At 37.2% G+C, this 19,622-nt stretch overlaps 1 protein-coding gene across 1 annotated transcript in view; it reads left to right on the top strand.

The window, feature by feature from the left end:
• Positions 1–18,521, top strand: part of LOC121374526 (multiple epidermal growth factor-like domains protein 11) — a 52,077-nt gene extending 33,556 nt beyond the window's left edge. Inside the window, exons 10-17 of the mRNA XM_041501630.1 lie at positions 118–264; positions 1,865–2,011; positions 3,207–3,353; positions 3,544–3,684; positions 5,015–5,158; positions 8,521–8,685; positions 10,390–10,489; positions 17,618–18,521. Of these exons, the coding sequence (XP_041357564.1) occupies positions 118–264; positions 1,865–2,011; positions 3,207–3,353; positions 3,544–3,684; positions 5,015–5,158; positions 8,521–8,685; positions 10,390–10,489; positions 17,618–17,927 (1,301 nt within the window). The 3' untranslated portion in view covers positions 17,928–18,521. The remainder of the gene's footprint in view (positions 1–117; positions 265–1,864; positions 2,012–3,206; positions 3,354–3,543; positions 3,685–5,014; positions 5,159–8,520; positions 8,686–10,389; positions 10,490–17,617) is intronic.
• The last annotated feature ends 1,101 nt before the right edge of the window (positions 18,522–19,622 follow it).

A 19,622-nucleotide genomic window follows, 5' to 3' on the forward strand; every position in this document is an offset into this window, starting at 1 on the left:
CTGAATTCACAGCCGCACCAGCATCCGCTTCTGTATACATAGAAAGCAGCCATGGTAACAACTTGTTTCATTAAATGCTGCTTGAGGACTTGTTTGAAAACATATTCTTTGTTACAGAATGTCAGGAAGGACTAACCTACGGTTCTGGCTGTACGAAACAGTGTGCTGGTCGTCACTGTCTGCAGAATTCTCCCTGTAACACGAATACTGGGAGATGTGTGGGAGGTTGTCAGTCAGGATGGAGAGAACAAGACTGTTCACTAGGTAGGCTTCTGGTGTAAATACTGGTTTTATTATTAATTTATGAGTGCGGCGCAGTTAGAATTAAGCCGGTAATAAGTGTTCTCAAACAGAAATTTAGAACTGACAGAACTAACTACCATGATGTCTCTTAAAGATGCATTCCCAAAGTTGCCAGTGTCAAATATCGCAATGTTTACAGACATTTGTGATAAATAGCTACATGTCAATTGATTCTACATATAACATTTGTATAATTATCTCGAGAATATCAAAATTGTAATGTGTTGCCACTGGGCTAAAACAGTGGTTTCCTTGATAATCATTTGCCAAAAAGAAAATAAAATAAATGCAACGCGTATCAATGTCAACAGCAGCCAGACCTCTATCAAGATGAAGATCCAATTCGAATTTAAACTGTGGTGTAATGTGTTAACCTATTGGTCACCCTTATTGAATTGTGCAATAATACAAATTTATAAAATTATATAACTATTTGTGTGTAATGTTTTGCAGTATCATCTTTACATTTCACAAAATTATTAAATATTTCAATTATTATACAAGTTTGATACTTCCCCTTTAATGCATTGTACATTAGCTATTTTTAAATGCGTTTCTCGTAAAAAGAACACATAACTGGGCTATTCGTGTTAGAAATTTGTTAAATATACTGGCTTTTCTATAGTCTAGCAAAATCAGGGTGTAGGGAATGAAATGGTGTTTTTATCATTATTAGAGCAAATATTAAAATATATGTTTAAACAGGGTTGGCATTCGAGATTATATCTTTCTTCAAAAGCATCACTATACCGATATATATCAAATATTCTTTCTTATAAATCATATTTAGACAGTATTTCTGTTGGAAAGTATAAACTGATTTAACGAAACTTCGCATTGCTGCTCATAGATTATTAATTGAAACGGGAACATGGGAAAACCCTAAACCAATTGCACTGGAAAATAGTAAATGTGTTATTTGATATTTAAAAAAAATGAATTCCATTCTAAACTTGTTTGTCGTATGTACATATCTATCAGACCTTACATACCAAAATATTACAAAAAATGTCCCTAGCGTGTTAAAATTTATAGAATTGTTAAATAACAAAAATGAACGAATGGTAAGACGGTTAGCTTTGTATTGTTATAAAGCCTTTGAAAAAAAGAAACAAAAATGTTTACAATTAAGTTTTCCCTGCATTTGATCGTGAATGCATAAGAAGAAAGTTTGTTATATTTAGTATGTGTATCTATAATTTAGTATTTATTTATTTTATAAACATCATGTTAATACTCATACGCGCCATGTCACTAATGTAACCGAATTATGTGTCAATGCGATTTTACGTTATACAAGTTGTATACTAACAATATATTGCTGTATATATGTATATATTATGTGTTCAAGGCCCATTAGGCCTAATGCGAATAAAGTTATTATTATTCATATATTCAGTAGCTAAGATATTGTGTAATAATGTCTGCTAGCAATCCAGTTAATCACACAGTTACCCTTTTGTTTTGTATTCCTGTCATACCTTAGTAAGTGGTTTTTTGGTCGTCTACAGAATAATAAGCGGCGTATTGGTATTTTGTTTCATAATATCTATCGTTTTAGTTTGTTACGCTGGGCGCTATGGACCTAGCTGTTCACTACAGTGTTCATCTCGACATTGTAAGACGAGCTCAACTTCAGCATGTAATCCAGTAAATGGGTCATGTGACAATAGTTGTCAGTCTGGTTGGCAAGGCATCGACTGCACAGGTAATCATCGTAGACCAAATTAATTTATAAAAAGGACTTGCGTTGACATATTTGTTATTTCCGGCAAAGTATTGCTTGGTGTGATCTACATGACATACTAGTACTAAAAATAAGAGGCAGAAATATGTATACCACTGACCTACAACATGTATGAGTCATATTAGTATTATTATTTATTATTCAGTTTCAATTCCATTAGTTGTTGAGTCTATTAAACATTATAATTGTCTTATGTATATGTAATGTGCATTTTGACAGTCTATTTACTGAATTAATTTTGTCTTTAATTTTTTGTTATTAAAATATTCAGGTATATTTTATTGTTCGCTATATTTACACCACCTAAAATGTATCTAATAAAATAATAAATATATCTAAAGTGGATTGAAATGAATGTCTGAAGATTTATACAATTTGGGATAAAAAGAATGAAAAGTAAACACATGTATGTCTTTGTATAACAATTAACTGTATACACAATCTAAAAGTCAAAATTTTGTCAAGCTGACTTATATACAGAGAAAAATGATGAATCATATTCCAGGTCCCTTTTCAGTTATATTTGATTCAGTGAAATAATTGTATGTTACCTGTTCAATGAATATTTTTAATATCGTAAATTACATATCACTCGTACATCCTAATATCGACTGTTTGCCGCATGTTCCTAACCTTAATGAGCAGTATTTTGTTTTATATTCATGACACATGGTATTTCAAATTTATACACACATCGTTTTTATCATTAGACTTTTATTCTTACACACCCGTTGGTGAGAACACATACACGTGCGATAACATTTTAAAACATATGACTGGCTGCTATAGGAGATGACCAGGTTACCCATGCCATACCATCCAATTAAAAAAGCACGGTCGAATCGATCCATCTGTGACGTACAATTTAACCCGAAATTGACTTGTATGAGACACACTATAAACATGTTTATTTTGAAAAGGTGTTTAAATTTATTTTTAATCTGTTTTTCAAGATATGTAAAAACTAGAATACTACATTCCTATCCGTTACATAACATTTATGATACATAACATTACAAAACGTATGCATCTCGATTTCGCTCGTTAGATACGTTTTGAAACAACCCGTCATAAGACAGATGGTATCGAATGGCCATACATGTAGTATTCTCTATCTATCACACACTATGATATATAATTATGGTTTATATTACAGATTGTAAAGGAGGACTGACTTACGGTAATAACTGTGACAAGCGATGTGCTGATCGTCACTGTCTGAATAACTCGACCTGTGCAGCTAACACTGGATTGTGTGTAGGAGGTTGTCAGCCGGGTTGGAAAGACGTCGATTGTTCAAAAGGTATGCAATGTGTGTGTGTGTGTGTGTGTGTGTGTGTGTGTGTGTGTGTGTGTGTGTGTGTTTTATACGTGTGTCTTTGTGTGCGTACATGTGTATGTGTGTGTTTGTGTACGGGGGAGGGTTAGGGGGTGTTTCTTAATAATATTGGTATACGCTATTGTATGTCTTAAGTAATTTGTTTTCTTTTCAGTTTGTCGCTGGCCGTGGTATGGACCCAACTGTTCCCTGTCATGTACAGACAGACACTGTAGCGGACAGTCAGGTTGTAATAAGACTGATGGAAAATGTGAAACAGGTTGTCAGACACGATGGAAGGGTGTCGACTGTTTAGGTATATATACCTTGATGTGCAGCTAAATCCTTTTACGGGGCAGGACGTAGCCCAGTGGTAAAGCGCTCGCTTGATGCGCGGTCGGTTTAGGATCGATTCCCGTCGGTGGCCCCATTGGGCTATTTCTCGTTCCAGCCAGTGCACCACGACTGGTGTAACAAAGTCCGTGGTATGTACTATCCTGTCTGTGGGATGGTGCATATAAAAGATCCCTTGCTGCTAATCGAAAAGAGTAGCCCATGAAATAGCGACAGCGGGTTTCATCCCTCTATATATCTGTGTGGTCCTTAACCATATGTCTGACGCCACATAACCGTAAATAAAATGTGTTGAATGCGTCGTTAAATAAAACATTTCCTAAATCCTTTTAATTGAAAGTTCTGCCCTGAGGTAGCCAGGATTTTATATTAGGAGGCCACCCACATTGCGGGGCCAAACACATACTATACGAGTCATGTTATGTGGCGACAGGAACATATATAACGTGATGGGGAAAAGAGAATTCTGATTGGAGAGAGCATTGCTCCATGGCCCCCGACTGGCTGCGCCAGTGGTTCTATGGTTATGTTAATGAAGAGGGTTTATGTGAAATAATTTGATAGTCTATTTAGGGTCAATTTTGGAATTGTGGCCACTAATCCTTTGCAGTATATCATAAATGAATAATATAGACCAACAGTGGTCGAAATGCGTGAATTCAATTATGTATTTTCAATCATCAATGTTCCGCTTTGGATACCATAATTTGTTCAGTTGCTTCTTGTTTCAGTTTTCAAACAGATCAGTCTCTATTTTCAGTGTCATATATTAAACTTCTCTTTTATTTCATTTTTCAAAACATGTTTCTTACACTGCAAAATATAAGTTGATTTAGTAGGCCTGCATAAATTAAAGATTTGGTCAATCAAAGGAGAAATGCATAGTTTTCTTGTACACAAAGAACAACACTTTAAATCTGGTTAACTTGTTGTTGTTTTTTAGCTATGATGCGTTTATATTCTGAGGCGTAGCCAGAGAGGAAAAAAACACCGAGACAAACCCAGACCTATAAAATAAATATCAGTGTCATGGGAAAAATAAAATCAATCTGGGGGAATTACGCTTGCCTCGTCTGTCTGATGCTGACTACGACATTGATATTGATGACAAAACATATATTATCCAACACTGGTAGTTCCCACAAATATCTTACTTGTTTATCATGAACATTTATTTAATTAATTTTGGAATTTACATTATATATGAACACCGAACATTTAAGCATTTAGACCATATTGTTTAGTAATAGATCTTGAAGTTTAAAATACCAAGTCATACATGGTTGTTTCAGAATGTAATGACAGATATGGCGCAGACTGTAGTCTAGACTGTAGGACGAGACACTGTAAGGACAACAACTCTCCTTGTGATTCCCGGACTGGAGAGTGTGTTGAAGGATGTAAACCTGGATGGATGAACGCAACCTGTACTCAACGTAAGAATGTATAAGTAGCATTTGTGGGTGAGTGTCATGATTAGTGACAATTAGTGGTAATTAAATCAAGGGACAACGCTGTCAAGGAATTAATTTGACTGTATTGTTCAATTTTTCATTCACTGCGATTGTTAGATTTTAGTTTTCTATTACTAGAATGAATGAATGAATGAATGTTTAACGACACCCCAGCACAAAAATACATATCGGCTATTGGGTGTCACATATGGCAAGTATATGAAAATATTATTTATATATATTTATATAAAACTACAGTGTGAGGAGCTGTGGGTGAAAAGTATAATACAATACATAAAATCAAGGTATCTATTACTGAAGATAGAAATTGAAATTTACCATTTTGTTCATAATATATTTGGATAACGATCTTGGTTTCTGGTTGTGCAAAACCAAAATAGAAAAGGGTCGACTTGCTTAATATTCGAATCCTCCTGCCCCCCCCTCCCCCCCCCCCAGGTCCAAATCACGCTACGCCCCTGGGTGCATATAAAATATCCCTTGCTACTAATGGAAACATGTAACGGGTTATAACTACGTACGTTAAACACTGTTGTCGTGACAGTGTTTATGAGAAGGTAAAAAAAAAAACATTAAAAAATAAACAAAATATTTTATTAATACAAAAGTGCGTTACGTAATGTTGTTCAGTACACTCATCCCATGTAACGCTACATAACGTTTGTACAAGCGTTCACACAACACATTTTACTATCTTAATAATGCAGTATAAATATTATTCAATAAAATAATATTTTATTTATAAAAACAAATCTTTACATTTTTTTTATGTACCAGTAAGGCAGTTCAGATATTAATTTTGGAAAAGTTTCATGTCTATTTTTTATTACTGTAAATAGTGAAAAATTGTCAGTTGGGTTAATTTGAGTAATATTTCTTTTATTTGGGCTTTCCGATACATGATTTAGGTGCATATCACATTTCACACCTGTGCTTTCTTCGACATCCCCGATCTGGCCCCATTATATTGATTGGTAAATTTTCTGAAATAGGTAGCGTAACAATCAAAGGTCACGGGGGGGGGGGGGGGGGGGGGGGTGTGATAGCTTGTATATCGTTGAACCGTGGCTATGGTGCATTACGGGTGTTTTATTTTCAGTAAAACGTTTAACACACACTCCTACAAGTCACTTGAAGTGTTATTGTCAGCCTAATGAGAATATATTCGTAAATATAGGCCTACATATACAGTGAGAGATCGTTCCGATAGATTAATAAAGAACGAAACAAAAACAAAAACAAAAAACAACAAAACAAAAACATTCTGCGTCATTTATATTGCAAAATATGCCAAGTGACCTAATCCAAAACAAACAAAACAAACTTTACCGATTTACTTGGGTTTGAAAGGGAACATTTGGTCTTTATGCCGTTCGTTATTAACGAAAATTATTTTAATTGTATATTGCATTAAATATATTCAGACATTGGAACGTCACTGCAGACTGACTACGCTACCCCATTGTTCTTGAACGTGCACGTGTCATTTACGTGTAAACTGTTATGCCACTTTTTAATCAACGAATACCGCCACTTGTATAAATAAATCTTACAACATATTGGCAAACAACACAAATAACAAGCTAATCATTAAAATTTACTTACAATCCAGAGTTGCAAATATCAGAGGCGGATCTAGGGGGCGGCAGGGGCCTCCAAAGTTCCAATGGCATTCCGCCTCATGTCATGCCCCCCCCCCCCCCCCCAATAGATTTTCTGGATCCGCCACTGAATATGTTAACAGAAAAATTGACACTATTTTTTCACGGCAAATTATAACGCGGACATTTTCTTAACTGCAGGGGTTAAACATGTATTACATTTATAAATAGTGTATATGTATATTTATATGGCCCATTATTAGAATTGTATAGTACTCATTGTCAATATTTTGTATACATATTTTGCAATATATACACACACACACACCCTCCCATATCAAAACATATTTCAAAATGTGATGACAGATATGGCGTAGAATGTAGTCTAGACTGTAGTACGAGGCACTGCAAGGACGACAACTCGCCATGGGATTCCCGGACTGGAGAGTGTGTTGGAAGGTGTAAACCTGAATGGATAAATACAACCTGTATTCAACGTAAGAACATGTTTTAATTAATTATATATGTAAATGCATAACATTGTAAAATGTGGGGTGGGACGTAGCCCAGTGGTAAAGCGCTCACTTGATGAGCGGTCGGTTTGGGATCGATCCCTGTCGGTTGGTCCATTGGACTATTTCTCGTTCCAACCAGTGCACCACGAATGGTATATCAAAGGCTATCCTGTCTGAAGGAATGGTGCATATATAGTGACCCCTACTAATGAAAAAACTCTAGCGGATTTCCTCTAAGACTATATGTCAAAATTACCAAATGTTTGATATACAATAGCCGATGATTAATAATAAATCAATGTGCTCTAGTGGTTTCGTTAAACAAAACAAACTTTAAACAAACTTTGTTTTTGTCAAATGTGTTACTGTTTATTCAGTGGTGATGGTGTTTCAGTGTGTGTTTTCCCAATACCGCATCCTTTCCATGGGCGTTTTAAAGCATTAAACTTATATTTAATATAGTTTCTCTTGTTTGATACTGCATTGGCATGTGTTATAAAACGTATGATGAACAAATATAAAAGTAGTATACTGTTTGTATCTACTTCCGCATGGTGATTATTTGGCGTATTTTATTAATACATCGTTTTATATGCACAACATGTTAAAATGTATGTTATACATATATAAGAAACAAGTAAGTATTTAATGTACCAACACGTATCATTTGCATATATTCAGCATGTTTTAGAGTTGTCTTAATATTATTATGTTATAACATCGCTTTTGTGATGGCCATGAATGCGATACATTTCAGCTTAACAAAGCTGATCAATATGCTTATAAATACAACACAACGCATATGTAAGCATGTCAGCTGCCCACATTTAGTTTGAATTTTAGTTCTTAAGTATACATTGTGCCTTGTTGAGTTACAATAATTTCACCGAAATGTGTACAACTGCTCAGTTAGACAACACACTCACCATGAAATGTATTATTGCTGGAGTAAATTTGAAAATTAACAAAAACAGTGCATGTATAAAGTTTGTTTTGTAGCTCGAATACATACTAAAGGTAATAAGTGGTTAATTTAATGAAACATTATATTTTTGCACTGTAACTATTGAAATGGGTAATGCTGTCAGTATCAAATAACGTTCAGACAACACTTTACTAATGGAAATGAACAAACATATACATCAAGCAATTGAGCTTATTAGAATTAGAAGTAGTTTCTTCAGTTTGAATAAATATTTCATTTTAGAATGTCCGTCTGGCAAATATGGAGAGGGGTGCCTTGAAGAATGTATTGACAGGCGTTGCTATGGCAGCCAACGATGTGATCTGGCCACAGGACAGTGTGTCGATGGGTGCATTGCTGGATGGCAAGGAGTGTCCTGCAGCGAAGTTAAAACGGATCCGACGACAGGTAGCGTTTAGTTTGTTATAAACTCTCAAAACACTTAACACCAATGTAATATAATTGTTACAGTTCAACGTTGAATACGTTATATTAATAGTAACAATCGGGTATTGCATCATACTTAAGGACGGTTTAATCTGGTATTTTACGAACTCGTTCAGAATTCAGTCAGAAAATCTGTAACAAAATTAATATTTCAATTGATATTGAAAAACAGAGGTAGATCCACCAAGAGCATACGATTTTTAAATTAGCTTTTTGGCAAACTAATAGTGAAGTAAATTTGTCAAGTTTAGTTTATTCTACAGTGAGGGGTTAATCATATTGTATATACTACCTCAAAATAATGTGCTACCTTTGATAACTGTGAAACAACTAAATATGTTCAATATTTTACACACTAACTCCCTGTACATAACCCCTGACTTTGTGTAGGATCCACCGAGCGTAGGGATTGTGAAAGGTTTCCTTTTTGGTGATAATTGTGAGTAAAATGTGTCTTGTAATATATCGTTTATAGACTTGGAGATTGGAAAACCACTTTGAAAAATCCATTATGGCGGGCATACAAGATGGTAGCATAAAATTCGATATGGCTGGCATGATCACATAGCTGGTTTCCTTTCGGTTTTCAGGGGACCACAATGTGTTGCTGGAGTCTCAGTTGCACATTGGCATTTCCCTACACTGTAGTCCAAGATGGCTGTCCAATACAAGACTGGCTTCTGGACTGAACTGAACACTTTATGAATTCCTTCGAATATAAGCAGAATCACTCACTGCTTTATGCCAGTACAACGACTCTTTTGCATAGTTTACTGCAGAATTGTCCAACACTTCATTAAATCCACTTAGATTGACATCAGCTTTTGAACATTATGAAAATAAACTTTCCGATTAGCAACATACGTTTTTATAGATTCCGTTAGCGGAAAATGGTACTTCTCTTGGAAACGGAACGTCTGGTATCCCAGGAATAAAGCACATCCAGACACTTTCTTAAAATATTATATATCTGAGTCCTCTACCTATTTGTTTGCTTAATGTAAATGGACCCCTTCCCATGATTTTCAGTATTTCTACGTTAGTGTACCGTCTTTTGAAGACTTTCTTGCATAAACGTTTCATGTCGTTTATTCGACGTTTCGTTATTGCAGATACATCTCTCCTACTAAGTTCATAGTTTATCAAATGTGCTTTGAATCTAAATTTGAAGTTTGTTTTGTTTAACGACACAATAGAGCACATGGATGTTGTATTAATCATCGGCTATTGGATGTCAAACATATGGTCATTTCCACAGCCATAGAGAGGAAACCCGCTCCATTTTTCTGTTAATAGCAATTTGTATGCACCATACCACAGCCAAGATAGCACATATCATGGTGCACTGGCTGGAATGAGATATTGGGCAGCCATCTTGGATTACGGTGCAGAGAAATGTAAACATGTACCTCAGACTCCAGTAATGTATTTAGGTACCTTGAACGCATAAACAGTGTAATATTATTACAAGCTATGTGTTGTTTCAAAGATGCTTATTTGTGTCCGTCAAATTGCATTTTATGCCACCATCTTGGATTTCTGCCATGAGTGGTTTAACATGCAACATAATATGTTCAAATACTTATTTTTCAAACTATTAGCACTGTTGAATATATCTTAGATTTAGGTTCTAATATATGTTTTACGCAGGAAATATATTTTCAGTTTCACCACAACAAGCCAGTGATTCGACAATTGCAGTTTTATCTTCGGTTATTGGAGTACTGTCCGTGTTTGTGATTATAGAGTGTATTGTTATTATCAGGTAAATAATTATAATGAACATGTCAGCGTAATCATTCCTTAACACTGTCACGGGGATCCTATAATACCCGTAACTGAATGAAACACGATGTCCAAATATCTCTCCTAACTGTATATCTATTAGATCTCTCTGTAACGGGCAGTTCAAAATCGCTTTGGCTCGTCTAGGTATGATCAGAGATAAGATCTTATATAAAGTATATATTATTATAGCACGTTTAGTTCACTAGAAAACACAACAAAAACACAATACACTTTGGAATCTGTATTAATCTACGCTGACAAATGTACTGCCGCAGTAGTTAATTAATAACAACAATAATAACAACCCAGAACTGATCACTTAATTAGTTAATCTCTAGGTGTCTAGTTTACACAATATTCGAATCACTTCACCATGACACAAAACACACACGTGTGATAATTGAGAAACGCTTCTAGGGGAACTTAAGTAATAAAGGAATTACCACTCTATTCCTAACTGGTTAATTTTTAATTAACCCTTACTACTCATTCAGTAACCTTGTAACACAGAATTAATACTGGTACCTATCACAATAAAGACAATAACCTACAGTTTACCTAGGTCCTCTAGGATGACTGGCTAAGCTTTATATTACCAAATACTCGTATATATATAGAACAATAAGTCTACGATTTACTTCGTCAGATGACCGAGGACTCTGTCTAAAGAATATTGGTATAATACAGTATTAAAATATTTAAAGCCACATCAATCACATCAAGGTTATACAACAGAGCAGAAATAATAATTACCAAGTCCGGACGGACAACGTTCCCCCTGGATACCTTTCTATGGTTCTCCCAGATATCTCTAAACCCTAGCTATTTATTCAAAACTCTCAGAGACAGCGAATATCGCCTGGGGGTACAAGGCAGTACCTCACGTATCATCACGTACCACCACGCCGGCATATTTTTCTCTGATCGTCAGACTGGCTGTCGCCATCCGCGAGCAATCCCCTGGCCATAAACAGCACTACTGGAGATATTACGTAACTACTAGCCACATGGCCTCCACACCTGCGCTAGGTGTGTATTAGAAAAGCTCGATGACCGTTGCGCAACGGTATCAAGTAACAAGTTGCCCATCTGGGCTAAGTGCATTTGGAACTGCACACGGCCTTCTAAAACAATTAATATCGCCACAGGCGAAAAGAAATTAAGAGCATGTACCGTCACACACCCCCACCTCAAAAAGGATATTTCCTCTACTCTAGGAATAGGGAAATATACTACATTAAAACAAAAGTGCGTTAACCGACGCATCCGGGCATTTATAACACATGTAATAATAAGGTGACTACCAGTAATCACACTGAGTCTCTGAGTCCCTGGTATACAAATAAAATATATATAAACAAAACAGAAATCAAGAATGTCAACACATTATCATAACGTTCAACTTCGGGACAGGGCATCAGCGATTACATTGGATGTGCCCTTGATATGTTCAATGGTAATTGGGTATTCTTGCAGAAGAAGACTCCACCTCAAAACTCTCTGGTTGGTGGCTTTCATTCTGTGAATGAAGGTAAGCGGATTATGATCAGTAAAGACCACCAATTGATGCACTGTCGATTTCACGTAAATCTGAAAATGCTTCAGAGCTTGTACCATGGCCCAAGCTTCCTTCTTTATAGTGGAATAGTTCACCTGGTGTTTGTCAAACTTTTTGGAGAAGAAGCTTACAGGATGGTCCAGTCCATTTTCGTCTTCCTGGAACAGCGCAGCTCCAGCTCCCACGTCACTGGCATCCACAGCTAGCTTGAAAGGCATTCGGTACTCTGGCGCTGCCATCACGGGAGACGAGGACCGCATCTGCTTGAGACGGTTGAATGACTTCTCGCATTCTTCTGACCACTGAAACTTCGTTTCCTTCTTTTTCAGTGTCGCACGTTTTTCCAGGTTTTCTCCGATAGGCATGCTGTCGAATCGGTGTAGCGTTGGATTCCAAGCGCACATCCTGGCTTAAGGTGTTGGTAACCGTTGGAAGGTTCTGACAAATGGAAACATTGTCTTGTATCAGCGTAGTCAACTTTTTTCGCCGGGGGTTCAAGTCTGCTAGAATCTGGCTGTTGGCCAACTTGACGTCTGCAGTCTTGCCGTCATCACAGGAAATTGAGTGACTCTCAATTTGGACAGGTAGCACTGGAACTATCGGCAGTCTGTCAAAATAACCTTTTAGCAAATTGATGTGACAATACCTACTTTTCCTAACCCTATCAGGAGTGTTTATCACATACCCTGTCTCATTAACCCGTTTGTGCACAACATAGGGCCCGAAATACCTGTTCTGCAATGAACCCCGTTTAATGGGAAGGTACAGCAGCACCTTATCCCCTGGTTTAAATTCCCGACTCCTAGCCTTCCTATCAAACACTGATTTTATTTTGCTCTGAGCATGGCTCAGTTGCTTCCTAGCCTTCCTATCTCTAACTCTCTTATTCATTAATACTCCCTTGTCCACAGTTAACAAGGTAGTGCGAGCTGCCAACAAATTTGGATCAGCCCCCTGCTCTAGAATCAACTCTTGTCTGTTACAAGGTAAGTCCCCTCTATCAAACACAACTGGTTCATTTACCCTTTGCGGGAGGTCAACAGGTTCCACCACATTTAGTTCGTCAGTTGACTTACCTACCATTTTACTGATAACCTCATCCACTCCAATTTCATGGCTCATACACGTATCAGACAAATCACAACTATCCTCTGGGTCCCGTGCTAACCTACTGGCCATAGCCCTAGTCTTTACACACGCAGGATAACTAACCTCATCAACCTCACACTCTTTTATTGGTAAAGGGCTGTCTTCAGTTAACAATTTGTCACATTTTGGCTGACAACACTGACTAGTCAGATCATTACCCAACAAAACTACTATGTTTTCAACAGGCAAGTCCTTCACAACACCCATAATGACTGGTCCCATCACAAACTTCGAACACAAGAAAACGTTATGTAACCTGACAACCATATTTTCTCCAGTAACTGAGGTTAAAGCCAAACTACGTCCTGTATCTGAATTCTCTATACCAGCTAAGCACTCCGACGTGATCAGCGACTGACTACAGCCCGTATCTCAATAGACTGATATTGCCTTAGGACACAACTCTTGTTTCACATCACAAACCATACCAGTGGACACATACGGGTTTACCTTTTCTGCCATGGGACTAACCATTAACTCTGTCGCTAACGGAGCTGACCTCACTAAACCAATCACGTGCGCATTATCGCGTTTCCTTTTAAAACAGTCCCCGACAAGATGGTTATCTTTTTTACAGTAACTGCAATGTGGACGAAAAGTTCGTGCATTGGCTGATAATGTAGGCCTATCCTTACTTTTCCCACCAGGTGCATTCCTTGCCTGACTAGCTGACCAACTAGAAGACTCTCACCGATAGTTACTTTCCCGGGAAAACCCTGGCTGAAATTTCTTCTTATCACCCTGTTGTAAAGAGCTACCCTGTACTGCCTGAGCTTTGTGTATTAACACGTAATCATCTGCCACTATGCCCGCCTCCTCTATCTTTTTGACATCACGATCCTTTAAATGAATACGTAAGCTAACTGGTAATCCATTTTTAATGTCCTGTAAGATCAACAACTCCCGTAACTCGGTATATGACTCTACCTGATGAGAAATCACCCATTTATCAAACATCCCTGCCTTCTTAGCCACAAACTCACTATAAGACTGACCCTGCGTTTTTCTCAACTCGCTATACCGTAAACGATAATCCTCAGGTCGTAATTCATAAGCCCTCAACACTGCCGCCTTAACTAAGTCGTACTGACTTGCTCGCTCATCACTCATTGAATTATAAGCTACACTAGCCTTCCCCTTAAACTTAGACACGGCTAACAATGTCCACTTAGACTGCGGCCAATTTAGCTGCTTAGCGGCCCGTTCAAAAAGTTGGAAGAACATATCTACCTCCTGATCGTCAAATACAGGCACTGATCTATAAGCCTCCGACATGTTAAAACCATTTCCTGCCTCTCGTCTAACTTCTTCAGTATTCAACTTTAACTCATGTTCCACTTTTAATTTTTCTAACTGGAATTCTCTATCCCTCTCTTCTCTTTCTCTCTATCTCTCTCTATCCCTCTCTTCTCTTTCTCTATCTCTGTCTATCTTCTCTATTTCTCTCTTCTCTCTCTCTCTCTCTCTCTCTCTCTCTCTCTCTCTCTCTCTCTCTCTCTCTCTCTCTCTCTCTCTCTATCCCTATCTTCTTTTTCTCTATCTCTACCTCTATCTCTCTCTCTCTCTCTCTCTCTCTCTCTCTCTCTCTCTCTCTCTCTCTCTCTCTCTCTCTCTCTCTCTCTCTCTCTCTCTCTCTCTCTCTCTCTCTCTCTTCTCTATCTAATGCACGTTCTTCTCTTTCGTACTCAAGCTTTTTAAAAGCTAATTGTTGTTCCACACTTAACTCATTTATGTCTATCTCTGGAACAATCTCACTGTCTTCCATAACAGGACTATCACCAAAAACTTCCTGGATAATAATTGTCCTTATATCTCCTAAGGTTTTAGCTTATGTTAAATCAATTTCTCGCTCACCCGCGATTGCAACTAACTCGGCCTTACGTGCTCGCTTAATCTCCACTACACTGAGCGTAGGCCTATCCAGCAAATTCTTATCCATGTTTAGATATGACGCACTTATTATTAATTAATTTTCTAGTGAACAACGTTGCTACTTCTAGTTAATTTGTAAAATTAATTTATAAACCCCCATTTACAAACAATACTTTTTTAAATATGCATGTCCCGTTTCAGATCCGGGACGAGCGCCCCAATTTTCTACTCCTGTCACGGGGATCCTATAATACCCGTAACTGAATGAAACACGATGTCCAAATATCTCTCCTAACTGTATATCTATTAGATCTCTCTGTAACGGGCGGTTCAAAACCGCTTTGGCTCGTCTAGGTATGATCAGAGATAAGATCTTATATAAAGTATATATTATTATAGCACGTTTAGTTCATTAGAAAACACAACAAAAACACAATACACTTTAGAATCTGTATTAATCTACGCTGACAAATGTACTGCCGCAGTAGTTAATTAATAACAATAATAATAACAACCCAGAACTGATCACTTAATTAGTTAATCTCTAGGTGTCTAGTTTACACAATATGCTAATCACTTCACCGTGACACAACACCCACACGTGTGATAATTGAGAAACGCTTCTAGGGGAACTTAAGTAATAAAGGAATTACCACTCTATTCCTAACTGGTTAATTTTTAATTAACCCTTACTACTCATTCAGTAACCTTGTAACACAGAATTAATACTGGTACCTATCACAATAAAGACAATAACCTACAGTTTACCTAGGTCCTCTAGGATGACTGGCTAAGCTTTATATTACCAAATACCGGGTACTCGTATATATATAGAACAATAAGTCTACGATTTACTTCGTCAGATGACCGAAGACACTGTCTAAAGAATATTGGTATAATACAGTATTAAAATATTTAAAGTCACATCAATCACATCAAGGTTATACAACAGAGCAGAAATAATAATTACCAAGTCCGGACGGACAACGTTCCCCCTGGATACCTTCCTATGGTTCTCCCAGATATCTCTAAACCCTAGCTATATATTCAAAACTCTCAGAGACAGTGGTACCTCACGTATCATGTGGATTTTCCACAACCACCACGCCGGCCTATTTTTCTCTGATCGTCAGACTGGCTGTCGCCATCCGCGAGCAATCCCCTGGCCATAAACAGCACTACTGGAGATATTACGTAACTACTAGCCACATGGCCTCCACACCTGCGCTAGGTGTGTATTAGAAAAGCTCGATGACCGTCGCGCAACGGTATCACGTAACAAGTTGCCCATCTGGGCTAAGTGCATTTGGAACTGCACACGGCCTTCTAAAACAATTAATATCGCCACAGGCGAAAAGAAATTAAGAGCATGTACCGTCACAAACACATAAAATGAAACACGTGGAAAGTGTTTCAACAGTTTCATACCATATATCAAATGAAACTCTAGATGTCAGTTAGCATATGCCAAATACCGGGTATAACAAGACATGTACACAAAATTTACTGTGTTCAAAATGGTCTATAAAACATGGCAGTGTAACATAGAAATTACAAGGAAAGAATATTGACGACATATGACTATTTTGGTGTCTAACATATGGCTATTGACATCTGTTCGTGATAAAGAGAGGGGGGGGGGGGGGGGGGGGGGGGTAACCCGCCAGACAGACTAGTCTTGTCGGTAAAGCACCAACGTTTCTTTGATATTTACTCTCCAATAGTCAGGAAATTGGAAAACCAGTGTCCATAGTAAGACTGAATTCTCGTCGGGCGAGTACTCTGCCAATAATCCATATGGTGGGAGGATGTTTCTCCTTTGTTGGATTTTGTCCAGTTGTAGTTGTGTTTTAATATGTTATTCTAGTGGGTAGGACCTTTTACTTTCAGAATGTATGCAAAATTCAGAAATGCTAATATATTATATCCATATAGCGGCCTTGTTGAATGTTTCAGCATGTTTAAACGGTATGCTAGAATAAACCTGCTGCGTTTAAACTTGGTGACAAACAATTAACTGAATAAACCAAATTGATTAATTAATATTGTGTACATTCGTACAGCGCATTGATTTGTTTCTTCTGAATTTCACTATCAATACTCGCGTTTAACTTTATATTTAACTATGGGTTAGAAGCAAACACATGCATTGTCAGTGCATCTAACATATTCTGAATGCTATTCTAAAACAAAACCTTAATGCAGATACTAAAAGGTGACATTCATATTATAAAGTTGACTCCGTTTGATGTAACGCACATCAACGGACGAACATGTTTTAGTAGTAGTAGTAGTAGTAGTAGTAGTAGTAGTAGTAGTAGTGTGTGTGTGTGTGTGTGCCATCACCACAGTGTCCTTAAAAATGCACCCATTCACTGTGGAAAACTGAAACATTTTACGCTACATTACTACTGTTTCTTGATTATATAAGTAGTGCCCAGGCTACTAGATATACGGTTCCTATTTGCAAACAATAATGCATGCATATGTTTTCTGCTAGTAAAGAATTGCAATTCTTCTTTTCAGATTTATTCTTATTGTTAGAAAATTGCGAACATCGAGTGGGCCTAGTGTCTCGTTTTCAAAGAAACCTAACAATAGAATGACGACCACAACTTCTTCGGTCTATGAAGTTGTTGACAGTGAAACCGATGTTCGTTCTCCGCCAGATGAACGTGTTTTTAACACTCAAAATGGCCAGAACAATGATGCACAACATGATTACGTAAACTCGTCACATCCGGCAGAAAGCAGCCAGGAGAATGTTAATAATTATGACAGACTGGATGTTGATGTTATTGGTGAAGGTTCTCCGTACAGTAAGATAGAGGACTAAGATACACTATGTAACCAAGTTTAGCAAAGTATAGCCAAATATCAACAGCTGATATTTCACAAGAACCGTACACATTAAAACAGGTTGAATATATTGACCTGACATATACAATTGTATATATTGTTTTAATTCATCTGCGACATAACCTGTTGTTTGTATATATATTGTTAACACATTTTCTATTTTGTTATCTTGGCTGTTATTAGTATTATCATTTTGTTGTTATTATTATTTTATTGTAAACATTAAATCCTCACTTACTTGCAGTTAATGAATGTCCACCATTTGTGGCGTATTTTAGTGGATCTTGACCTGTCAAATTTATTACCAATTATTTGAATATTTTCAGAAATACAAAATAATTTCTTGTTTGAATTAGTCGACTAGTAATCAGATAAGAAAAGCGAGATAACGTCGGCTAGTTACGTATTCCACAATGTGCGGTTCTGTAATTAGACTCCCAAAGTTGAATGTAGTTACAGGGTGTACAGGGTATGCAGACCCATTCACCCCTAGAGCGAACAATAAGCGTACGAGACCGGGGGCAACTCTATATAGCTGTTTGGTATTACCGCTAATATTTAGAGAATAACTAACGAGCTACGAGGAATTACGGATTATCTGTCCCGAGTGAATTAATGTTGTAAACCCGAGCCTCTGGCGAGGGTTTTACAGCATTAATTCACGAGGGACAGATAATCCGTAATTCCTCGTAGTGAGTTGGTTATTCTCTTTATTACCCATTGTCAATCTTTAACGATTTTAAAAGTATATTTACGTTCTCGCTGCTGTAACAACTAACAAGCTCTACCAGCCATAACAATATATTCATACGCGCCGTTACCGGTGCACACCCAACAGTATCCACCAAAGAATAGTTCCATAAAAACACAGTCAAAATAATAAAATAAAAACATTTTTAAACATTTGTACATATATTTTGATTTTTAATTCCGTAAATGTTCGTATTGTAAAAAAATATTTGAAGTTCGTAGTAATAGTTTGACCGATGAATGGAATCATGAATGAACAAAACGTAGTCCCGGCAGTATGTAATTGCCAATCAAATCTTGTCTTTTTAAAGCCAGCCAATCAAATCTTGTCTTTTTAAAGCCAGCCAATCAGTGACTGTAGAAGCAATCTGCACACTGAGCAGAGATCGAAAAAATATTACCCCGTATATTTGAGCCCATATGGGTAATAATAATACATATTCTTATCCAGATTCGGGACTTTCCTTGTAATTTTGGCAAAACCCAGCCCATACACACACAAATGGGAGCCTGTTCGGTTATGGAGCGAACAATGCGTACTTCATTGTGTGATATACGACAATACTCAGTTACTGTCTGCTTACTCCAGACACTTATGAACAGGATCCCGATGTCTACGCCATCCATTCATTCATCCACACATTAATATATTGTATCAGTCATTTATGTTTATCTCCCTGTTTGTCTATCTGCCAGTGTTCATGTAATATTAGTTTACTGTCTGCGATGATTAGTAAAACACTCCATTTTGAAATGTTCGGGTGTATTGTATTTTATGCATTGCCTGTTGGAAGACTAAAACCCACAAATCTGATTACGATAACGGTTTTCTCGTTCAGATTGCAACGCCATGTCAGAAAATGGTCATAAAAAACAACGCAAAGAATGTCCTAAATAAGTAACGGGCCTTTTAGTACTTGTG

This window comes from Gigantopelta aegis, chromosome 6 (assembly GCF_016097555.1).
Source record: "Gigantopelta aegis isolate Gae_Host chromosome 6, Gae_host_genome, whole genome shotgun sequence".
Lineage (NCBI taxonomy): Eukaryota > Metazoa > Mollusca > Gastropoda > Neomphalida > Peltospiridae > Gigantopelta > Gigantopelta aegis.